Genomic DNA, 22506 nt, shown 5'->3' with positions numbered 1-22506 from the left:
GGTTTAAGTTTATTAGATTGATACATATATACCAACAAGGCAGTGTACACCAAAGCAGTTGTTTTCATGCAAAGGCTTTATGGTTTTTCCTATAGCAATTGACAGACCACGTGACTTTTGCGCATTGCATGCCGGGAACTCGTGGCAAAACAATCCAAGTACCGCATCAAATGCAAGCATTTGCAGCACCGCAAAACGTTCATTCTCCGGTTCCAATACCTTCTTGGTTTTTCTTTGCCCCCCAAAAAAGTAATGTACAAAACGAAGGAGAACAATGCCGGTCCGTACAAAGACAGACTCGACGAAAAGGCAAAGAAAAGATACGAGGAAAAACCAAAGGAGTGAAAGGGTCAGACCCTTACGAGCACACAGAGTGGACAAAAGACGTTAGCGTGCTGCCCAACTTTCACCACGCTCAGATTTATAATTATACGCTTCTTGGAGTGAGTGCATACACTCATGAAGTTTAGTAACTTCAGGTCACTGCAACAAGCCCAGGTACAGTTTGCCAACGGATGGGTACAGGACCTTGAAATGCACCGTGCAGATCGAAAGACCATCGTACGAACAAAGGTAAGTTTACCAGTCTCACAAATCGTCTTCATAAATACACATTCGTTAACCGTTTATTAATAGGACCTTTGAGCTCAACGGTAATTAATTAGTAGTGGAAATAATTTCTGGTTCGCATTACAGAAATGGAGCAGTGACAATAATATTGTATGCTGTAATCGTACTGGGCAATTAGTGATACAAAACAACTGTTTTATCCTGTGAATAAAAGTATATGTTTTTGTCAGTGTACCATAATAACAGAAGCGAAACGCAATATTGTGTCAGGACAATTCACTATTTATGCACAATAAACAAAGGAGCATAGCGCGACAATTTCTGTTCAGCGCCAGACTTGCTTGTAACCTATATCACCAATTATGTTATGAAAATGACGTATTAACTACTAAAAAACACTGACCTTCGTGTAAATGCTTGGAGCAGACTAACCTGTGAGCTGGAGTGTTCTGGGACGTTATATTTGGTATATCCAGGCAATCCGTCGCCTCTTTGTTACTTCGGAAACATGGCTTAAAAAATTTCTCTTCCACGACGTAATCCGATAACAACCGATCTCTTTACCTGTCGGCTTCCCGTGGCTCTCATGCAACAGGTGTTGTGCCAAAAAGTGATTGCCTGCCAAAAACTGATTTCCAATGTTTGCTTGTATTTTTTATGTGTAATATCTTTACGTGTGTTGGTAAATAGACTTTAGTGAACAGCGTTTACAAAGGGACTATATATGGAATTTAAAAAATTATGTTTTTTCAAGTATCTTTACAACTCTGTGTTATTGTACTTACATTATAACCAATCCGGTCCTTTATCCCCACTTTAAATATTTTTACAGAACTATTGTAATATTTGAGCCATTTCTGCTGTCCAACTACTTCTTACAAAAGACATTTTTAATGTTAATTAGATTTTTTTAACGGCATAAATAACGGTTATATAAAAGTCACTGCCAAAGACTGATTGCGGCTTCTACCTTGTTACACTAATGTTGTTTATAGCTCAATATGACTTTATGTCATCCATGAGGGATGCATTTGACATATGTTTCACATATTATAGCCCAACAAGTTACTTATAGCAATTTAAATACCAGCAATCAGTTTTTGGCAAATACCGGAAATCAGTTTTTGGCAGACAATCACTTTTTGGCACAACACCGGCTATTGCAGTTAATAATACAACAGCTTCTTGCCATTTTTTGTGTTTCTTTTTATCCAACACGTTCTCACTCCCAACTCGTCAAACGTGTGACGCATGGTCAGGCTCCCTCTGCTTTACTTATGGACGCGCAGGGTACCCCCCTTGCGTCGGGAATTGACGTGAAGGGTCCTCCGATTGAAGAGATTGCTGCGGAAGTGCCTGTTGTCGGTATATTTAGACATTTTCCAAATCACATTGTAGTGACGTATACAGAACACAATAAATTATATAATGTAAGCAACTACCTGAGAAACAGCAGATACAGCAGATATATTAATTATAGGCTATTACTTTTGTATCGTTTATTGCATTTATGGAGGGAGTGGTGTATGCTGGGTAATGGCACAGCTAGCGACTGGGTGACTTTATTCACCCGCTTCGGCTGTTATTAGTCCATACAATGGGCGTTATTAGCACAAATCAGTCCCATAGATATAGGCCATCTCCTGCTAGATTGTTCAGAAGGTTGTTCTCATCCATCCAGATGGAGGATCACTAACAGGAGCGTGGAAGACTCCAGAATCCACTCTGGCTGGAATCCGGTGGATATGCAGTGTGTACAGGTAAGACCATTTAAACGGACAGCATTTATAGAATGACTATTAAAAGTCAGCTAGTGTCAATAATGTGGTTATCTTAGTAATACACAGAGTGCTAATATAACAGCTTTAAGATGCATTTGTAGATATTATTACGTGTTTTACCGTCTTTATGGTGCTAGCTTAAAGTTACGGTGTAAACGCTAGCTTATATTACTGGTGTCAAGCCAGCCTCCAATTCGAGACTTGCAGTCAAGCCAGCCTCCAGTTTGTTTTACGTTCCCTGTGTATTCAAAGTATTACGGGAATGGATGTGGAAACCGGATTTCAAAATAAAAGCCAACTTCGAGTGAATTAACAGATGGTTTTTTTTGTTTTGTTTTTCTTTTCTACTTTCTTTTCTTTCTATTTTTACTGCACTTTACATACGTCAACATGTCAAATTGTTTGCAATCTATCTAAAAAGAAACCAATTCAAAGCACGGACATGGAGGACTTCCTGGAAAGTTAGCTGGGAATTTTTTGGCTTCAATTTCACACATATTTGAAGTGCTTTGAGGAAGTTGTGCATTTACTGTCTTTTAAGTAACTCACTCTTGGGATCCGCTTGAATGTATGCTAGTTTCTTTCCTAATTAAATCATGAGAATGTCACCTTGTGGCTTGGTATTCTCAGCAAAACCATGAAGGTAGGTGTTGTGGAAAGGACAGAGAGGAGCAGCATTATAAACAGTAGGTGCTGTAATAGGTGGTGTTTGGCAGGTGAGTCAGTGGCTCCTAATATAGAGCCAAGTAGTAGTTGTGGGTGTTAAGTGTTGGAGGTGTGACTGGACTTTTTTTTTTTTTTTTTTGCCTGTCCCGTTTGGCTCTTTTGCCATCAGAATTGTCTAAAGGCAAAGAAAGATGCCCAACGGATTTACTTTACCAAATTGACCATCCCAGCCTTGCCGTAATGGTCCATTTGATTCACCTTTTATTGTTTATTTTATTTTTACTTGCTGAATACGGGACAGACTTGACTGGGGGAAAGAAGGGGAGAAAGAAAGAGGGAAAGAGAAACAGCTGAGAAGAGGGACGGGGAGAAGGGCAAAAAAACAAAAACCAACAGAATGAGCAGAAAGAAAAAAAATTCATCTAATTAACAATTAACAGGTATGTTAAGAACATAATAACATATAATTTAGGCTTTTTTATTTTATTTTACAAACTCTAATGAACAATCTATATGACACAGCCTTGTACCCTAATTGTGCCCTGTCACTATCAAGGCCATCTTATTTTGGATTTCAAAGTAAAAGCCCTGTGAATCTTCATTTTTGAACTACTCTTTCAATGACTTCATAATGCTCTTAAAAGCAAAAGTCGTATTTCCAAATACTATTTGAACTTTGTATCAACACTTTCCAACCGCAGTCTTTTCACAGTAATACCATATCAATATCAAGTCAGTCTGGTTTTGCCTTTCATAGTAATGGCCCTTTGAAATTGCCGATATTTGACTTAATCTTCTAACGATTCAAAATGCTCTAAAATGAAAAATTCCTGTTTCCACAGGGTAATTCTACTTTAGATCAACAGTATACAACCCCACAGTGATACCATATCAATATCAAGTCATTCTGATTTTGCTTTCAAAAATAAAAGCCCTTTCAAATTGTCCATAATTGACCTAACTTTCAGTGATTTCAAAATGCTCTAAAATGGAAAATTCCTGGTTCCACAGGGTAATTCCACCTTAGATCAACAGTATACAACCCCACAGTGATACCATATCAATATCAAGTCATTCTGATTTTGCTTTCAAAAATAAAAGCCCTTTCAAATTGTCCATAATTGACCTAACTTTCAGTGATTTCAAAATGCTCTAAAATGGAAAATTCCTGTTTCCACAGGGTAATTCCACCTTTGCTTTCAAAAATAAAAGCCCTTTCAAATTGTCCATAATTGACCTAACTTTCAGTGATTTCAAAATGCTCTAAAATGGAAAATTCCTGTTTCCACAGGGTAATTCCACTTTATAATTATTCTGAAATGGTTTTTTTTTTATTCTTTCTGTTACTCACATTTATGTTTTGATGTGCAGTGGTGTTAGTTTGAATGACATCTCCAAGGCCCTTTAATTTATAATTGTCTTTTTGGTTTTTTCTTTTTACTTTGTTTGTCAAGTATTAACCACATTTAAAACACACAAAAAAAAGCCAATACTTAACTTTAAAATTAGTACAGAGGTGGACAATAAACTCAGCCGTGGTGTCTTTTGTCTTATGCAGTCAGAGAGATTATTGAATGTTTGGGTGGATGTACACTCAACAAAAATATAAACGCAACACCTTTGTTACTGCTCCCATTCCCCATGGGATGGACGTAGAGACCTAAAATTCATTCCAGATACACAATATAACCATCCCTCCCAAACAGTGGTCACAAATCAGTCCAAATGTGTGGTAGTGGGCACATCTGCTATATTGAGATAATCCATCCCACCTCACAGGTGTGCCACATCAGGATGCTGATCTGACATCATGAGTAGTGCACAGGTGTACCCCAGACTGCCCACAACAAAAGGCCACCCTGGAATGTGCAGTTTTGTCTCACAGCAAAATGCCACAGATACCACAAGCAATGAGGGAGCGTGCAATTGGCATGCTGACAGCAGGAATGTCAACCAGATCTGTCGCCCGTGCATTGAATGTTCATTTCTCAACCATAAGCCGTCTCCACAGGCGTTTCAGAGAATATGGCAGCACATCCAACCGGCCTCACAACCGCAGACCTCGTGTAACCACACCAGCCCAGGACCTCCACATCCAGCAGGTTCACCTCCAAGATCGTCTGAGACCAGCCACCCAGACAGCTGCTGGAACAATTGGTTTGCACAACCAAACAATTTCTGCACAAACTGTCAGAAACCGTCTCAGGGACGCTCAACTGCATGCCCGTCGTCCTCATCGGGGTCTTGACCTAACTCCAGCTCATCGCCGTAACAGACTTGTGTGGGCAAATGCTCACATTCGATGGCGTCTGGCACGTTGGAGAGGTGTGCGCTTCACGGATGAATCATGGTTCACATTGTTCAGGGCAGATGGCAGCTGAGAATGTCCCAGTTCTTGCATGGCCAGCATACTCACCGGACATGTCACCCATTGAGCATGTTCGGGATGTGCTTGACCGGCGTATACGACAGCGTGTACCAGTTCCCACGAATATCCAACAACCTCGCACAGCCATTGAAGTGGAGTGGACCAACATTCCACAGGCCACAATTGACAATCTGATAGACTGCATGCGACGATGTGTTGCACTGCATGAGGCAAATGGTGGTCACACCAGATACTGACCGGTTCTGGGTCCCCAGACCCCCAATAGCGCAAAAAACTGCACATTCCAGGGTGGCCTTTTGTTGTGGGCAGTCTGAGGTACACCTGTGCACTACTCATGATGTCAGATCAGCATCCTGATGTGGCACACCTGTGAGGTGGGATGGATTATCTCAATATGGCAGATGTGCCCACTACCACACATTTGGACTGATTTGTGACCACTGTTTGGGAGGGATGGTTATATTGTGTATCTGGAATGAATTTTAGGTCTCTACGTCCATCCCATGGGGAATGGGAGCAGTAACAAAGGTGTTGCGTTTATATTTTTGTTGAGTGTATTTTCCTCTGTGGTGGGTTACGATGTGCGCCCACCACCCAAGGCTCCGTGGGGCTTGGTGGTGGTGCTAATGTAGGCCCCCGTCCGGATGGGCCTTTGTGGCTTCCAGGGGTGCCTACTTGGGTCAGCGGGGGACTTGGCCCCACGAGAGAGTACTTTGCCTTCACTTCCCTCCCCTCCTCATCCCCACTCCATCACACCGCCACACATGCAGGGCTTTGGCGTACAGTTGTTTCACTGAGGTGGGTGTGAGACATTCCTGCTGTGTCCCCTTCCGACCACCTGTACCTCAATTTTATTCCACAATCTATACATCAACATCACTTGTGCTGGGCATGCTGAATGCCGTCCAAGGGATGGTCTGTGTATTCAACCTCTCCTAAGTTGCCGGTGCCCACGTCTCAATTTTAAATACATGTTATTAGATTATTCTGTTATTATATGTTACCTTATATATGTAGTCAAAGTAGTTGAATTATGTTAACTGCTGTAGGACACTTATTATCCTTTAATTTAGATGGTGCTGTGTATGTAGTTTAGTTCTTATTATACTTTTGAGTTAAAAGAACATATTCACTTATTAGTTTATTAGATAAGTGTGCATCACTCTGTATCCTTGATCTGCTGTGAATGTCTCACACTGTGATTCTTGACATGTTTTATTGCTGAATCATGAAGAGAGAGGAGACTCTGAGTCTAGGGCAGAAGAGATAAACTACATTCCATACCCCCACCTTACAGAAAGCAGAGAAACAACTGCCGAGGTCATAACTTAGGCGCTGTAACAGAGAAAGAATGTGATGTTTAGGCTTTTATGACTAGGTGGGGGCCGCTAGGAGCTATAAAAGGCTGTGTAATCCGTCACCATTTTGAGACTGCTGTGACCCTCTTCAGGCATGTCTCCCCATCATGATGGTCCTTATGCTCTTAAGTGTTGAATTGTATGGAAATAAATGATTGAGCATAAATACACCAAGTATTGTCCTTCCTTCAGCCCAAAGATTCAAAGAATTGGGAGATTTCAACAATGTAGATGGTAATGTTTCTTGGCAGGGGCCGTGCTGACACCAATATTTATTATCTACTGTTACTTATACTTATCTAGGTTGTGGATGTGATACTTGCTGTTGTGTACTGTGTTATATTTTTGCTTGTTTTCTTTTCTGTTTTTTTCTTCCAGTAGGTATCCAATGGAATTTACTGTCTTGTGTCACCGTCCCACATCCCCTCTGTTTTTTCCCGTCTTTTGAACGTCTCTTGTCTAACTCTTAATATTTCCTATCAACCAATTATGTGTATTCCTTTGATAATAACTGCAAATTTAAATTTTACAATAAAACGATTGAATAAATAGAGATATTTTAAAATTTTAATCAAGTGGAGCAATATTGCAAAGCCATAATTGTCCACTTGAAAAAAACAAAATCTGTTGGAGAGCCTATACCGCCCACTACTGGACATGCGAGCTTTGAGTGTCTGACTCTGTCGACATTCCAAAAACTAGAGGTGAAAACATGTCATTTTGAACATAAAAGTCTTGTGCAGAAAAAATGCCGAAGAAGGAGAAGGGGTGAGTTCGTTTTTTAAGTATAAACTTTAAATATTAACTTTTAAAATTTGCTAACAAAGTAGTTCATCTCCAATTACATGTAACTGAGTAATCAAGTCTTGTAGCTAGGGATGGGTACCGGTGTCCGGTGCCAGTTCTGACATAAACGGTAGTAACCAGACCGAAAAGCAGCGCACATTTCGGTGCTTTTTTTTCCTGAGCTGTGATACACTTCTAGCCAATCATTTTATGTTCCTGAGGACAGTAGGCGGGTCCAGGTACGTACGTTCTTTTAGAGCAGAGCTACAGATTAAAAATGCCCAAGACGAAGCGGTCAAAAGTCTGGCTGCGAGACCTCACACCGTGCACATCTACTGCGGGTGTGGTGCCTGTTATCAGACCCGGATTTAGCAACATCCCCAAAAACCCGAAGAGGAGAATCCTGGCCCCTAGCCCTGCCAGTGTAGCAGAGGATGATGATGCAGCAGCAGCCGCTCTTCTCTGCGTGAGTAGCTTCATGTTGTTCGTGTGTAATTTACGTTTAGTAGGCTAACCACGTTATTACATTAATGCATGTAAGGTGAACTAGCAAACACCGTCGTAGTTACATGCGGCTGTCTTCTTGTTTGATGGCAGATACTCCCTTCACCCTGGCCAAAAAGGCTAAAATGACCAAAGAAAAAGAGGGAAACAGCTGAACATGAGAGGTTTTTGGACAAAGTTTGTGTTTTTTCCATTGTTTAAGCACTGCTTCCAGCTAAGAGTGATACCATATATGCCCCATAGCTGCAGAAAAGGCTAACATTGTTATCTTTTTACAAAAAACCAGCTGAACATGAGAGGTTTTTGGACCAATTTTGTGTTCTCCATTCTTTAAGCACCGGTTTGAGCACCGTTTGAGCACCGGCACCGTTTCAAAAGTACCGATTTGGCACCGGTATCGGATAAAACCTAAACTATACCCATCCCTACTTGTAGCCTAGCCTAAGATATTAGCTAGTTTATTTCTGATTGTAAAAATGTCTTTTTTCTTATGTGTAACACTTAATCTTACATTTATTTCACCATATTATTACTGGGGTTTTTTTCGATAACAGGCTTCGCTATGAGCAAAAACAAAAAAAGATTTGCGCACAGGACTCAGGGAAAGTTGTAGCATACCGCAGAAATTAATTAACACGTGTTCTATAACAGGCACATCTGTTGCTAACAGGCTATGGCTTTTTAACATCAAGTGCTGCACATTTTCTTCAGGGGCATTGCATTTCACAAAAACATGTTCAAATAGTACTTGAATAGAAACAAAGTTGATAGTTTTGTAATTAGTGGCACCGATTTAAAATTGTTCTCAATTCATTGAGAATATTATACATATTCTTTATAAAATGTTATGATTTCAATGATATAAATGACAATGTAATGATTTCTTTTTTTACACTTAGAGTCTACCGCTTCTGCTTATTTGGGGTATGTATTTTTTTCTTCTTTACTTTCATATACATTTTCCATGAAAAATAAAACTGAAAATGCTATATCTTCTGTTTTAGAACAAAAATAAACTGATCACAATCAATGAAATTATTGAAACTGTGGAACAGCTGAAAAAACATGGCATGCAACTGGAGGACCATGCACTTCATAAAGAAGGCCCCTGGGGTCAAGTTTGCCTGACACTTGGTATTCAGAATAATAAAAATAACCGCTACAGAATTTGTGATGCATTTCGTCAGGTTAGTTCTTTTCACTTATTTTTAAAAAATATATATTGTATTATATTATTTAGTTAAAATCAAATTTATTAAAAATGTATGCCTGTTCTCTACAGAACTTGTCTATACCAGTCGAAGGGGATTCAGATAATGGACAAAAGCCACCAGAGCAGGTTCCATACATAAAATTCTATGTGTTTGATATCAAATATGTTGGTATACCAAATTTTAGTCAATGTGTTACTGTTGAAATTATCCCTCAAATTAATATTGTTACGGGTAATGTCATTTTCAACAGGAAGAACTATCAGCTGCTGCTTCTCTGTCACCGGTCTTCTCCTTGCAGGAGGATGGACAGCTGTCTCCTGAGCAGGTCAGTCTGTCTGTACTATCATAATGTCTTCTTAACACTTCCATGTAATTACACTAAAGTTACACCTCTCCACTCATGTAATAGCAACCAGAAGAAGAACTATCAGCTGCTGCTTCTCTGTCACCGGTCTTCTCCTTGCAGGAGGATGGACAGCTGTCTCCTGAGCAGGTCAATCATTAAAAATGCTTTCACATAAGTTATGATTGGTACTAGGATCATTGTTTAAATGACCACTTTATATTACATAAAAAATATATTTTTTTAAAAACACAATAAACAATTAAATAAAGAATTTTATCAAATGTTGTAACATTGAATGAAATTTATATTTCATGACACTTCTCAACATTAATGTTTGCTATATATTATGACATTACAAACACTGGTTGTTAATATACTTAAAATACACAAGTATTTCAAGTATATTTACTGATATTACAGTAGTTATGTAACATGGACAAAATGTTTTCTCACAAAATAATTTTTTCCTCTTTTTTAGCCTAACAGCAACTCATCTGATGATGGATTCATAAGAGTCAGGGTCCCACTTGCAACAAAATTTTTTTTCCTGAAAAGGAAAGAATGGACTAATATAAAAAATAAGAGATCCCAAAGAGGATACAAGGGACTACAGTGGACAAATCTGATTTCAGACGGAATACGGACTGTGTTTCCATATTGTTCCTTTGCCTTCAAAAGGCACAGAGTCAAGGCTTTGGACTCAGTAAGAAAGGGCCCTTTCTTCTGGTGTCTGGGTTACTGCAGTTTTGAGGATTGTCCAGTCACTGTCACTGTCACTGTAGATAATGAAGACGATCTAAAGACAAAAGTCAATTTTCAAGGTCTCGAGTGTGTGCACAACCAGTATGAACTAAGAAGAAGACCTGTAAGAGCTCATAAGAGAGATAAAATTGGCCATGAATTGGACAAGCAATTACCTAGAGCCATGTATCTGGAAACAATGAGCAAAATGGATGATGATGTTGTGCAATCGGGGTGTAGAGATGAAGTTCCAACTCCTCAAGTGTTGAGAAACATAGCCTTGGAAATCCGAAAGAAAAGTCGTCTTCATCATAATGAGATTATGAGTCTCCAGTTAATGGTGGCAAACAAGAAGAACAACCCAGAGGATGTATTGCAGAAAGTGATGTTACATCCAAAAGGTGGTTTTTTTTTTTATGGTCTTCCAGGAGCATTGAGATTTTCCAGAGCCGCTGTCGGGAGTGTCACAGTACGGCTGTGTGCAGGCAGGAGAGGACCCAAACGCAAACTCACAGAGACAAAACGTAAACTCAAAAAACACAGCTTTATTGCTGGCGTGGGACACGAAAAACAATACAAAATAAACTAAACTGGGAAAACTAAAGCACAGGGAAAAATCACACAGCTATGATGGAGACTACGACACTGACAAAGAGAAACACAGGGCTTAAATACACAGAGGGATAACGAGGGAATGAGACACAGAAGGAGGGCACAGCTGGGAGAAATCAGGACTGGACGAGACAGAGACGCAAAACTAGAAACACTCACATGAGGCATGGACCTTCAAAGTAAAACAGGAAGTATCACACAGAGACGCGAACTAGACACAGTGGAGACAGCAACTAAGAAACAGAGACAAACCATAAGGCAGAGGTCTAAGAACCAAAATACACAGAGGGAAATACTCAGCTTTGAACACAAGAGACTAGACTAGAGGGAGTAACAAAAGACCAACCATGAGAACATAATGCACAATGCAGGGTGACAGAAAACAAGAAACTCAAACATGCAAAGACACACCATAAACAGAACAGAGGGGGCACAGAGAGACATGAAGGGCAGGGGAGACTTAACATGGGTTGAAACACAAGGGGGAACTAATAAGCAAATCAACATAGGAGGCCTAATGAGCTAAACATACTATAAACATCAAAATGAACTAAAACGCAAAACACTGGGTCCTAAGACCCAGGATCGTGACAGGGAGGACATACTTTATTTGGATGCTACAGGAAGTATCATGAAAAAAAGAAAGGGTTCGCCTCCTTTCTATGTTTACGAACTTGTAGTAAGAAATCCACGGAAAACATCCTCTCCCCTACCAGTGGCTACATATTTAACATGTGACCATACCACTGCCTCAGTTACATATTTTTTGGAAGCATTTCTGACTGATGTTGCAAGGGCCTGTGGAGCAGGGAAATTATTTTACTGCTATTGTTAAAGAATAATCATCATCACCATTGCATTAATAATATAATCTGTAGTTTATATTGCATTCAGAGGTTGAACAGTGTGTGTCTTTCAGAAAGACTAAGTCACAGGCTGACAGGAAACAGGCTTGCAGAGAGTTTGCAGAAGTGAAACCAGTCTTAGGTTATTTTGAGCAGCAGGCTAAGACGATCATTGCTTTAACAATGTAACAGATAGCTTTAAGATGGCCTTAAGATGTTTATGATAATGTTAACTTTGTATTCCAGGTGCAGTTATAACTATTTTATACACAATGCATATCTGTGCTTATTTGAGTTGATGTTCAGGTTCATTAAGGGTCCAAAGCTTCACTAGTGAGAGTGTCTAGATGATCCATGCTGAGGGAAAACTAGAACATAGAAGGAATTGCAATACATGCTTACACAACAGTTCATTTTAATATCTTTTATATGTTCATATTCTTGTATTAAGCTTTTAGTAGGGGTTCTTGATTAAAACATTTATTTAGTAGATGACACATATCTATAGTTTCAGTTCGGTTATTACAGAGTGGCTTCTGTCTCTCTGTCTAGAGGTCAGGAGCTAGTCGGCGAGGTGAAACAGGGTGCAATTGTGGTTAGCACACAGACACACACACACTCAGTTAGAGAGAATCATTTATAGGGGAAGTTTAATTATGTTTTGCTTGGGGTTGCAAAAAGAGCAGTTTGTAGCAGAACTGCTGCTGAGGTGTCAAGATGACAAGCGAGCATCCGGCAGTGACAGGAAGCACCTGTTATGAAGATAGAAGACAATTGTTCTTTTAAATTGTGTCAAAAGTCGTTGTGGTTTTGATATTGACGTATGTATATATCCTGTCTGTGACGCATGAAGGGGCGTCAGTAAATCAAGACCTGACGGTATAAAATCTGTGTATGCTTTGAGGAAGTCGAAGACCACTTGCTGTCTGCGCACAGAGTGTCTTCCCACACGTGTGTATTCATTAAAATCATGGTTTGACCAAGAGCTTCTGGACCATGGGTGGTTTGTACTCTCCTTCCTCAATTTTTGAACCTTAACATTTTGGGGGCTTCGTCCGGTAATTGAGGAGGGAGGATTGGAGGTGTAGATGGTGAAATTCGGTGGTCCGTTGTGGTCAGACAGGCAGGCGTGACCCGGCAACCAAACTGAGGGGACAGGCGCCTTTAAAAAGAGGTAGGCACAGGCCTGTTGATTTTATCCGAAGTGTGCTGAATTGGATGATAAAATTAAATGTCTATTCAGTAAAAGTTGCCGGTAAATGTCTGCTTTGATTTTGATGAGAATCTCATGACAGTACTGAGGATTTAAAAGCAGTTGGACTGCTGGAAATGATTTAATACGGTTGGACCGTAAAAAGCAGTTGGACTGCTGGTAATGATTGAATGCGGTTGGACCGCTAAAAGGATTTAATACGGTTGGACCGTGGAAAGCAGTTGGACTGCTCAATGATTTTAGTATGTTAGGGAATTTGGTTATTTTTTGGTTATAAGGTTGGACCTGCTTCAGTCTTACACTTTGTTGGGTGTTTTACTGTTGTTCCAAAGTATTATAAATTACTCAAGAACGCCAGTTGGACTGGTAGGAAGTGCAGTTCTCGGAGGTAATGCTCCCTCCCGGCCAAGGACGCTTGGCCCTGACCTATCGGCGAATAGGGTTAGTACGGTTGGCAACCGGGGAGAACTTGGGAACCTCCAAAATAGCTAGTGGTTGGACCACTCTACCGTTTGGAACGGTAATGTGCGCTTTTTTTGGTTAGCAGAAGTTGGACTTCGGGCGTGTAACTTTAACTTAAAACTTCGGGGTAAGCCTTGGCTGGGAAACGCCAAAAAATAGAGCTTCAGGCAAAGTTTGGGTTGGTTGACGCTTTTAAATTGAGTTGTTAGGGACTTTAGAGATGAGGCCAGAAACTGTTGGACAGATACTGGTTAATTGATTAAAAAAAAGTTGGACTTTTTCGGTGGGACCGTTAACTTAAATTTGTCGAAATTGTGTAGGCGCTAAAGCTGACAGATCTGGCAGTAGTTGTAAATATAAGACGTCTTTGTAATATAAAGTGAAAGGAGTCTGAGGCAAGGCTGGAGCTATTTTTAGACTGTGTGTGTGTGAGTGAAAAGGCAAATGAGTAAGCAGTGAACTGTTTAAGCCACAGTTGGTTTTACAAATACTGCTGCAAACATTGTTGAGTGTGTTTAAAATGCCATTTATGTTTATTAGAGGACTATAAATAAAGTTTTGAGTTGCCGTAGTGGATGTATAGTAATTGACTGAGTTTGGATGTAGATATATAAACATATTGAGCGCATTGTATATACTTAAGATTAACATATTACTTTAAGTAGCAACTTCTTTCCAGCAATAGTTGCTGGTGTGTTTTATTTTTTCAATTTCTTGTGTGCGCGGTGAGAATTAATGGAGGTTTCAATTTTTCGTGTGTTTGTTGTTGACTTGCTCTTTCTGATTATGACAAGCATGTCTAAAATACTCTTAGGAAAGCGTATTTTGAGTATATTCCTGAACTCCTGTCACAGTTTAAGGGTGAATGCTGTGAGTAGGAGGCTTTGAGGGATTGGGTGTGAGGTGTACAAAATACTAAATAATAATAACACTATGAAAGTTGATAGTAGAGTGAGTGCAAGGCGGTGTGTGAACAGAGGAAGTCTGAGAGAGAAGTGTGTGCATAGGCAAAATGCAGAGTGTGTGCGTGAAATAAGGGAGTATTGTTCTTACATCAAGGTTTAGTAGAACTAATGTAGAACGTCACAAACAAACAAAAGAAGGTAAAATGAAGAGAGAAAATAACTGACAATTACATTAATGAATAGAAAACACACATACACAAAGTGTCATATGTGAAATTATTCGAGGAAAGAATCAGAAGTGAGATAGTTTAATATAAGATGCAATGAAGGAAGCAGCTTACACTCCTTTAATTTCCAGAGCCAGTGTGTTCCCTATGCTCATAGCACCCCTGCCCACTTGGCCCCCGTATCAGGCGAGTATGGAAGGCTGGATAGCCCATGACGGGTAAGATCCCACCTCGAAACCCTGGGACAACCTAAGGCAGGCACAGTCACGATTACTCGGCCTCCTGTGACCTCAGACTCACTGGTGAGATGAAGTGAAGAAGACGGGACCTCACGGGTAAAGCCGCTGGGCTGAGGCAGAGGGGGTAAGTGGCAAGTGGAGCCCTAACTTCTGGCTGAGGACAAGGAATGCTGTTATTCAAGGTGGGAAATCAAAATTTGGGTTAGTAAATTTGGGAAAGAAACTGACGGCTTAAGTGGAGAATTATGAAGGAGTCTGACATACTGCAAAAGCAACATATGCAAATTCACATACACAAACAGAAAATGCATTAACCTTATAAAGACAAGACAAGCCCATGATGATTCATGTATAGACACTGATTAAACCTGGCTTAGAACACAAAGATACGCAATGAAGATCAGCTTGCTACTTGTATGAGTGGTGGAATGGTGTGAATGGTTAATAAAATACATTTGAGTTTGTGATTGAGGAATAGAAGAAGCCATATGACAAAGGGAGTTATGAAAAAAGTGATTAAAGTAGTTTTAAAAGAGTGACTTAGGAGTGCTCTCTCGTACTGAGTGATCAAAACCAGTGATCACTGTAGAAAGAAATAAAATAATTTAATAAGGTGGTGAAGGATACAAAAAAAACAACAACAGCAATAGAATAATATTAAACACAAAGTGAACCCGTCTTCCTTCATTAAATAGGTTCTTTTAGATGTTAAGGAGGAATTGACTTAACCAGGCTGGCGGAGAATGAAGACAACCGGACACCTGCGGCAGATGGGGAATCAGTGAACTTTTATTGAGACAGAGACAACCTCTCAACACAGCTCACATCAGGAGATTCCGAAGATTTGCTGTGAGGATGGGTATATATTCTCTAAAACTTACAGGAGGGGGTTGTGAGGAAAGTGCTGCATTAGCAGAAAAACAACTCCATAAAAGGAAATCGGCCTTGGGTGTTCTAGTCTCTTCGCTTGCAGATATCTTGCACCTGCAGGATGAGGCGATCGCTTCTTATCGCTCTCAAGGCCAAAGTCGTGAGCACATTTTTATTACACAGTTGCACAGTAACTTTAAAGCTGAACAATATTTAAAGCTGAATAATGTTTGATCAGATTATATTTTCTTCAAATCCCCCTTTTGACCCATCTTAAATGGGTCAACACACAAAAATAAGTAACATTCAAAGGAACACAGAGACGTGTCGAAGCCTGGCTCGAAAAACTCCTCGGGTCTTATCATTTGTCTTTATCTGTCATTGCAGATGAGGAGAAAAGAGTCCAGGCACCACCCTGCCCAGGGGTCGGCTGCAAGCAGTCTCGGTTCCAGACGAAAGCAGTAACAGCTGTCCTGCACACAAGGATACAACGAGTCAGTGCAACCAGGGTAGTGACACAAAATTAACAGTTCCTGTAACCCAGCAACCAAAAAGCATAAGTAATGATAAAAATGTGGAGAGTACAGAGTATACTATAATAATGAGAGATATAAACGTGAAAATGTGAAAGAATAAATCAACAGTAAAATAAACCCAGAACGGTAACTGCTAAGGACATTCAAAAGTGAATATGGTAAAACGTGAGGAAGGGGTGTGGAAAAAAACAATTTATATCCAGTGGTGGGAGTACACATTCGCTCAGGCTTAAGTCCGGAGACCCTGAGAACATCGCTTAACCCTCACAACCCGACCAGACACAGTTCAACCAGATATATCCTTCAAGAGGAAGTGGGTGAGGGAAACAATTAATAACAAGCCTAATACAAAACACCACAGAGAAACAACCATTCTAGAAGCATTTAAACAAGAGAAAGACGATAATGTTCGTCACCCTCACGATCAGAGTTTTCATCATCCGTTGGCGAGGAGGTAACCGTGTCTCGTTTCTTTCTAAATGGATCGGGCGTGGGCAAAACTGGAGAGGAAGTGGTGGGCAAGACCCTAGGGGCTACATTTGTCAGATTGGGACTGTCAGAAGGGGGCGAAGCTTTTGAACTTGAAGGTGTCAGAAGTTTCGGGGGCCCTTCACAGATCAGGATTATGCCAATGGGAATGAGACCCAGGGCCAGGAAGCAAACAAAGACGCAACATCTTTGCCTGCCTGTCATTTCAGGGGGAAAGGGCCAAGACATGTTTACTTAGCTTGGATGTCTTCTAATAGAGGATGATGGGGCACAGAAAGGTGGTCCAGTTCCCCCCACCTCGCCAAGGGCGTGTTCTAGGAGTTAAAGAGCAACAAAAAGTATCAGTGACACAACTTTAAATGAGCTTTCAGCGGTTAAAACTATTGCAATGTAAAATGTAAATCTTAAAAACTCAAGCCAATATAAAAGCAAAGTCATAAAAGATGTTAAAAATAGAAAAATAAAAATGTTTAGTTCAGTATGAAGAACACCCCCTTTTGTAACCAGCCGGCTTGTAGGTTGAGTTTTGGCTCCCTCAAGTGGTTGGTGATGCTGTTGCAGCTCCTTCTGACAGGTCCTTCTGCACCTCTCTCAAGGTTCTTCCTGGTTCGGTGGCAGCAGCGCACTGTGTGTAATGAAACCAGGTGTCACCTTTCCCTTCGAGCCTGACAGCGTGGGAGGTCCGCTCTGTTATGCGGTAAGGGCCTGTCCAGCGAGGCTCAGCCCACTTTCTCTTTGTGACTTTCAGGAGGACGTAGTCCATTCCAGGTGTAGCCGCCTCTTTCAGCTCTTGCTGGTTTCTTTCAGCGACCTGTGAGGAATACTGGGCAACAAAACTGCGGAGCATGTTATAATATGTCCTCGGATCGAGGTCTGAATCAGCTTCATCCGACATTAACAGGCGAGAGGAGGGGCCAGGAAAAGGCCTGCCATGCTCCAACTCAAATGGAGTGTAACCAGAGGTTTGATTTACTGAGCATCTTATGGACATTAATGCAAGAGGCAATGCCTTAACCCAATCTAATTTGGTCTGTGCACAGATTTTAGCCAATTTAGTTTTTAGAGTTTGATTCATCCTTTCCACTTTCCCCTGGGATTGGGGGTGGTAAACTGAGCCAAACTTATGTTTCAAACCTAATGCGGCTTCAACCCTCTGCAGATCGTGGTTCCTGAAATGTGAACCATTGTCCGACCTTATGACCTCGGGAAACCCATGCTGTGGTATATAATGATTAATCAGACACTTCACCACAGTTCCACTGTTTTCACTGGCTGTCGGCCAGGCTTCTGGCCAACCTGAAAATGCATCCACAGCCACCAGCAGGTACCTGTAACTACCTACTCTGTCCACCATGTCTGTGTAATCAATGATTATTTCTTTCCCTGGGCAAAGTGGGATGGGGAAGTACCCTGCTATTGGCTTGAAGGCGGGCTTGATTCCAAATTGGTTGCACTCCTTACAGGTTTTAACCATGTATTTTGTCATGTCTTTTAGATAAGGGTGCCACCAGGCGGCTAAGTTCCTCATCATTTGTGCAGGTCCCACATGCCCCACTCCATGTGCCTCTTCCATTGCTGTCTGTCTGACCCCTGGCGGTAGAATGGGCCTTCCATCTGGGCCACGCCAAACATCTGTGTTTGTGGCCCCTCTTGTTACCCATAATGATTTTTCCTGGGGGCTGGCTTTGTCCTGTAACTCTCTGATTGTGGCTAGGCCTAGTTGTATGGGTGGTCTTTCTGGAGGGGGTGTGGCTTCTGGGTCCATTACCATAATCAGGGAGGGTAAGTAGCCAGCTGTCTGCTTAGCTACTAAGTCGGCCTGTTTGTTACCTAATGCCACTAAGTCCAATCCGGCACTGTGTCCTTTGCATTTTACCACTGCCACCTTAACAGGTAACAACAGTGCTTCCGCTAATTCCCTCATTTCTATCTCATGTTTAATAGGCTTTCCGCTGGCTGTCAAAAAACCAGCTCTTAGCCACTGCTTGAGCTCCACATGCACTGCTCCCACAGCATAAGCTGAATCACTGTATATATTCACTTTCTGTCCCTTTCCCATCCTTAAGGCTTCAATCACCGCTCTCAGTTCAGCTCTCTGTGCAGACTGTTGTCCTGTCAACTGCTCTGCTTTCACTGTTTTCCATCTCATGTCTGTCTGTTCCACTATTGCCCATGCAGCCTTCAACATTCCACTTTCAGTTCTGAAACAACATCCATCTGTGAACCAATCTTTTTCTGCATCCATTAGAGGTTCTGCCTGCAAATCTGGCCTGATTTTCTCCTGTACCTGCACAACCTCTTCACACATATGTGGTTCCCCTGATCCCATGTGATCAGCCATGTTTATGCCTTCATGTGAGTAGGTGATGTGTGGTGCTTCCAAAATGGTACTGAGGCGTCTCTGCCTGAGTGAAGTGAGTGTGAAGGCCTGTGAGGAGACGTAGGCCACCACACTGTGTGATGTCAAAATTTTTAGTGGGTGGTTCATCACTATGTGTGCTGTTTTCTGAATGATTTTTGCAAGTCCAGAAACGTGTTGTGTGCACGGTGGGTGGCGTTTTTCAGTGTTGTCAAGCATTACGCTTACATATGTCAACACTTTTCTCTCTCCCCCTTTTTTCTGGAACAGGATACCATTGATATGGGTTCCAGTTCCAGAAACATCAAGATGAAAAGGCAAAGCATAATCTGGCACAGCAAGGTCAGAGGCGACAGAAAGCTGTTGTTTTAACTTTATAAACGCCTGTTCTGTTTCTGTAGTCCATGAGAGGGGAGCAGAGAGGTTTCTCATGCCTTGTTCATTTACCAAAACGCGCAAAGGGGAAGTAAGGCCAACATAGTCTGGGACATAGGTCCTGCTGTAACCAGTCAGGCCCAAAAATGACAACATGTCTTTTACAGTTAGAGGTTTTGGATGGTGCAAAATGGAGTTCCTGTGTTCTGGGGACAAGGAAATACCGGACTGTGAGACCATGCGGCCTAGAAAAGAAACCTGTTTTCTTGCAATCTGTAGTTTGTTTTTGCTCACTTTAAAACCTGTGTTGGCCAGGTGGTGAAGTACCACTCTGGTGGCCTCCAAACAGATGTCAGCCGTGGGGGCAGACAGCAAAAGGTCATCCACATATTGTATTAACATACAGTCAGATGGTAGTGGGCTGGTTTGTAAAAGTTCTTTCAAACACTGATTAAACAGTCCTGGGGAGAGGGCAAATCCCTGTGGTAAGCGAGTGTAACGCCATTGTCGGCCTCTAAATGTAAATGAGAAAATGTCACGCAGTGACTCACGAAGTGGGAGGCAGAAAAAGGCATTAGCCAAGTCAATGCAGGTGAACCAGGCATGAGATGGTGGGAGGTTGGTCAAGGCAACATAAGGATTAGGCACAGGCAAAGTAGGAGTGCCAAGTAAGGCATTAATCCTTCTCAAATCATGTGCCATTCTGAACTTCCCCGTGCCTTTTTTCTCAACGGGTAGGATGGGCGTGTTCCACTTAGAGCAGGAGGGCTCCAAGACACCGGCAGTGACCAAACCAGAAATTGTTTCTGCAATCCCAGCCTCAGCCTCCGGTCTGTGTGGGTACTGAGGCTGCCACAAAGGGGTAGCAGATGACAGTTGAAAAGAGACTGGCTCCACATCAACTAAACCTACATCTGTGGGTCCAAGGGACCACAAACAATCAGGAAGAGAGTCGAGTAAAGGCGCAGCATCACAGTGGTCTGTGTGTTCTCTTCCATGTGACCCGCTGACCACTCCATGTTGCAGTGTTGAGGAATTAAAGCAATCATTTAAAATTTGGTATGTCTTGGTAGATGGAGAAAACAAAACCTGTGGGAGTTTTGTAGGTGTCCAGTCAGTGGCCGCAAGGGAACGTTTAACCATTCCACCCAGCTCCTTAGCCTGGTGTCCAGGATGTAAGGCCAGTGACACATGGGGAGCTGCCTCATCAGACATCATGTACCACTGTAATTGATCTGTTGTAAAAGTAACCGCTGCTGCCACTCCCTCCGGTGCCGCAAAAATGCACGACATGTTCAGAGACCAAGCCCGCCCCTCACACTGCTTTTGGAACATGTGCTGGTACCAGGTGGTGTCATGCCTGTCATAAAACAGTGTAACATGAGGTGGGTCAGGGGGAGGGACATAAGGATGTAGGAGTGCGAGCCACGGCCGCCATTGCTGAAAAGCAGTCCAAACTCCTGGTTCAGCAGGTGTTTCAACTTCCAATAATGCCCAGTAGATGTCAGCAGAGTCCGCCAAACAGGAGGAGGGTTGCAGCAGAAACTGACCACCTCCCTCTGGCCCATCAGAGCAGGGAAGTACAACCCCAGTAGGGAGAGTCACAGTTAGGCCTTGTGAAGAGCAGAGTATTGTGGCTCCTAATTTAATCAACAAGTCTCTTCCCAGTAAATTCACAGGCGCCTGTTTTGAACAAACATAGCTGTGTAACAAGGTCTGATCTCCAACCGTTGTGGGGAGGGGCACGGTGTAAGGCAGAGTTTTAGGTTCCCCAGATATGCCCACCACTGTAATCACTCTGTCAGTAAGTCTTTCACGAGCAACATCCTTAATGGTGGAGTACGTAGCTCCAGTGTCCACTAAAAAGCTGCTTCTTCTTCTATCTACAGTTATGGACAGCATAGGGTCCGCCGTTGTCCCTTCACCGTCCTGGGCAGTCTGTGGGGTGTCCTATAGCTGGGGACCACCCTCGTAGTACTCCCACCCCATCACAGGCATCTGTGGGGCCGGGGGCACTCCAACTACAGCACCACGAGGTCCACCTCTGTGGCCAGGATGCTGATAGGGCCCACCACGGGCTCCCCTGCCTCTTCCAGCAGCCGGGTTCAAAGGGCACGCTTTAGCCCAGTGTCCAGGTTGTCCACACCGGAAACAAACCTACATCTGGCCTCCCCTACCACCTCCCATCTGACCCCTTCCCCTGAAACCACCTCCGTTTCCTCCAAATGGGGAACCTCTCTGCCCATAAGGGGCCGGAGAGTGATAAGCACCATACTGGCGGGGCTGTGGATCAGTTGGCCATGGGTTCGGATACAAATCAGGGGCAACTGGACCAGGAGGGGGAGCCGCAGCGGCCACAAGCTGCTTTTTAGGCTTGTCACCTTTTCCACCCAGGTCGTTTTTAGCTTTCTGCAGCTGAACCTTCAACAGTTGCAACTGTAAATCTTCGACGCTCTCCGCTTTATCATCAGACTTAATCTGCACTTTGTTAAGATTAAAAATCAAATGTTTCTTCCAGATTGCAAAGTCACAGTCCTGCAAATCAGGATTATCCTCCATTTTCTGGCTTACTGACTCCGGAATGCCCCTCAGCACCGCCCTTCTAAACCACATGCTCTGTGAACAAGTCCTACTGGGGTGATGACCTGTATGGTTCACCCAGTCTTCAACAGCCTGATTTAGATAATGGGTGGGATTTTGCTTTCCCTCCCATTTAAATTTCTGTAAGGTGCCTTGATTTTTGGGTGGGAATTGTTTGCGCAGGGCCGGTCCAATAAACCTCAAGGCCTGCATTAGTGGCACCTCGTTCTCATGCATGGTAGTACCCGCATTTTGTTCCAGGTCCGCTGCCTGAGATCGGGATGTGCACCTAGTTATAATAGCTCTAAAATCTCCCAGTGCGAGGTCCTGTCCAGCTGTGTATTTATCCAAACCAGCCAACCAGGCATTCCCTCCCTCCGTTATGTCAGGGAGTTTGTCCACTAGGGCCTGGACATCTCCGAATGAATAAGGTTGATAC

General features: G+C 42.3%; 1 protein-coding gene across 1 annotated transcript; it reads right to left on the bottom strand.

Moving 5' to 3' along the window:
- Nucleotides 1-17177: 17177 nt before the first annotated feature.
- LOC113028703 (uncharacterized) lies at nucleotides 17178-21638 on the bottom strand. The gene has a single exon (XM_026179086.1). The coding sequence runs from the start codon at nucleotides 21387-21389 to the stop codon at nucleotides 17289-17291; it is 4101 nt and encodes a 1366-aa protein (XP_026034871.1). The 5' UTR covers nucleotides 21390-21638; the 3' UTR covers nucleotides 17178-17288.
- Between the last annotated feature and the right edge of the window lie 868 nt (nucleotides 21639-22506).

Source organism: Astatotilapia calliptera, chromosome 9, assembly GCF_900246225.1.
Source record: "Astatotilapia calliptera chromosome 9, fAstCal1.2, whole genome shotgun sequence".
NCBI classification, from domain to species: Eukaryota; Metazoa; Chordata; class Actinopteri; order Cichliformes; family Cichlidae; genus Astatotilapia; species Astatotilapia calliptera.
This window is presented reverse-complemented; position numbering and strand designations above follow the sequence as displayed.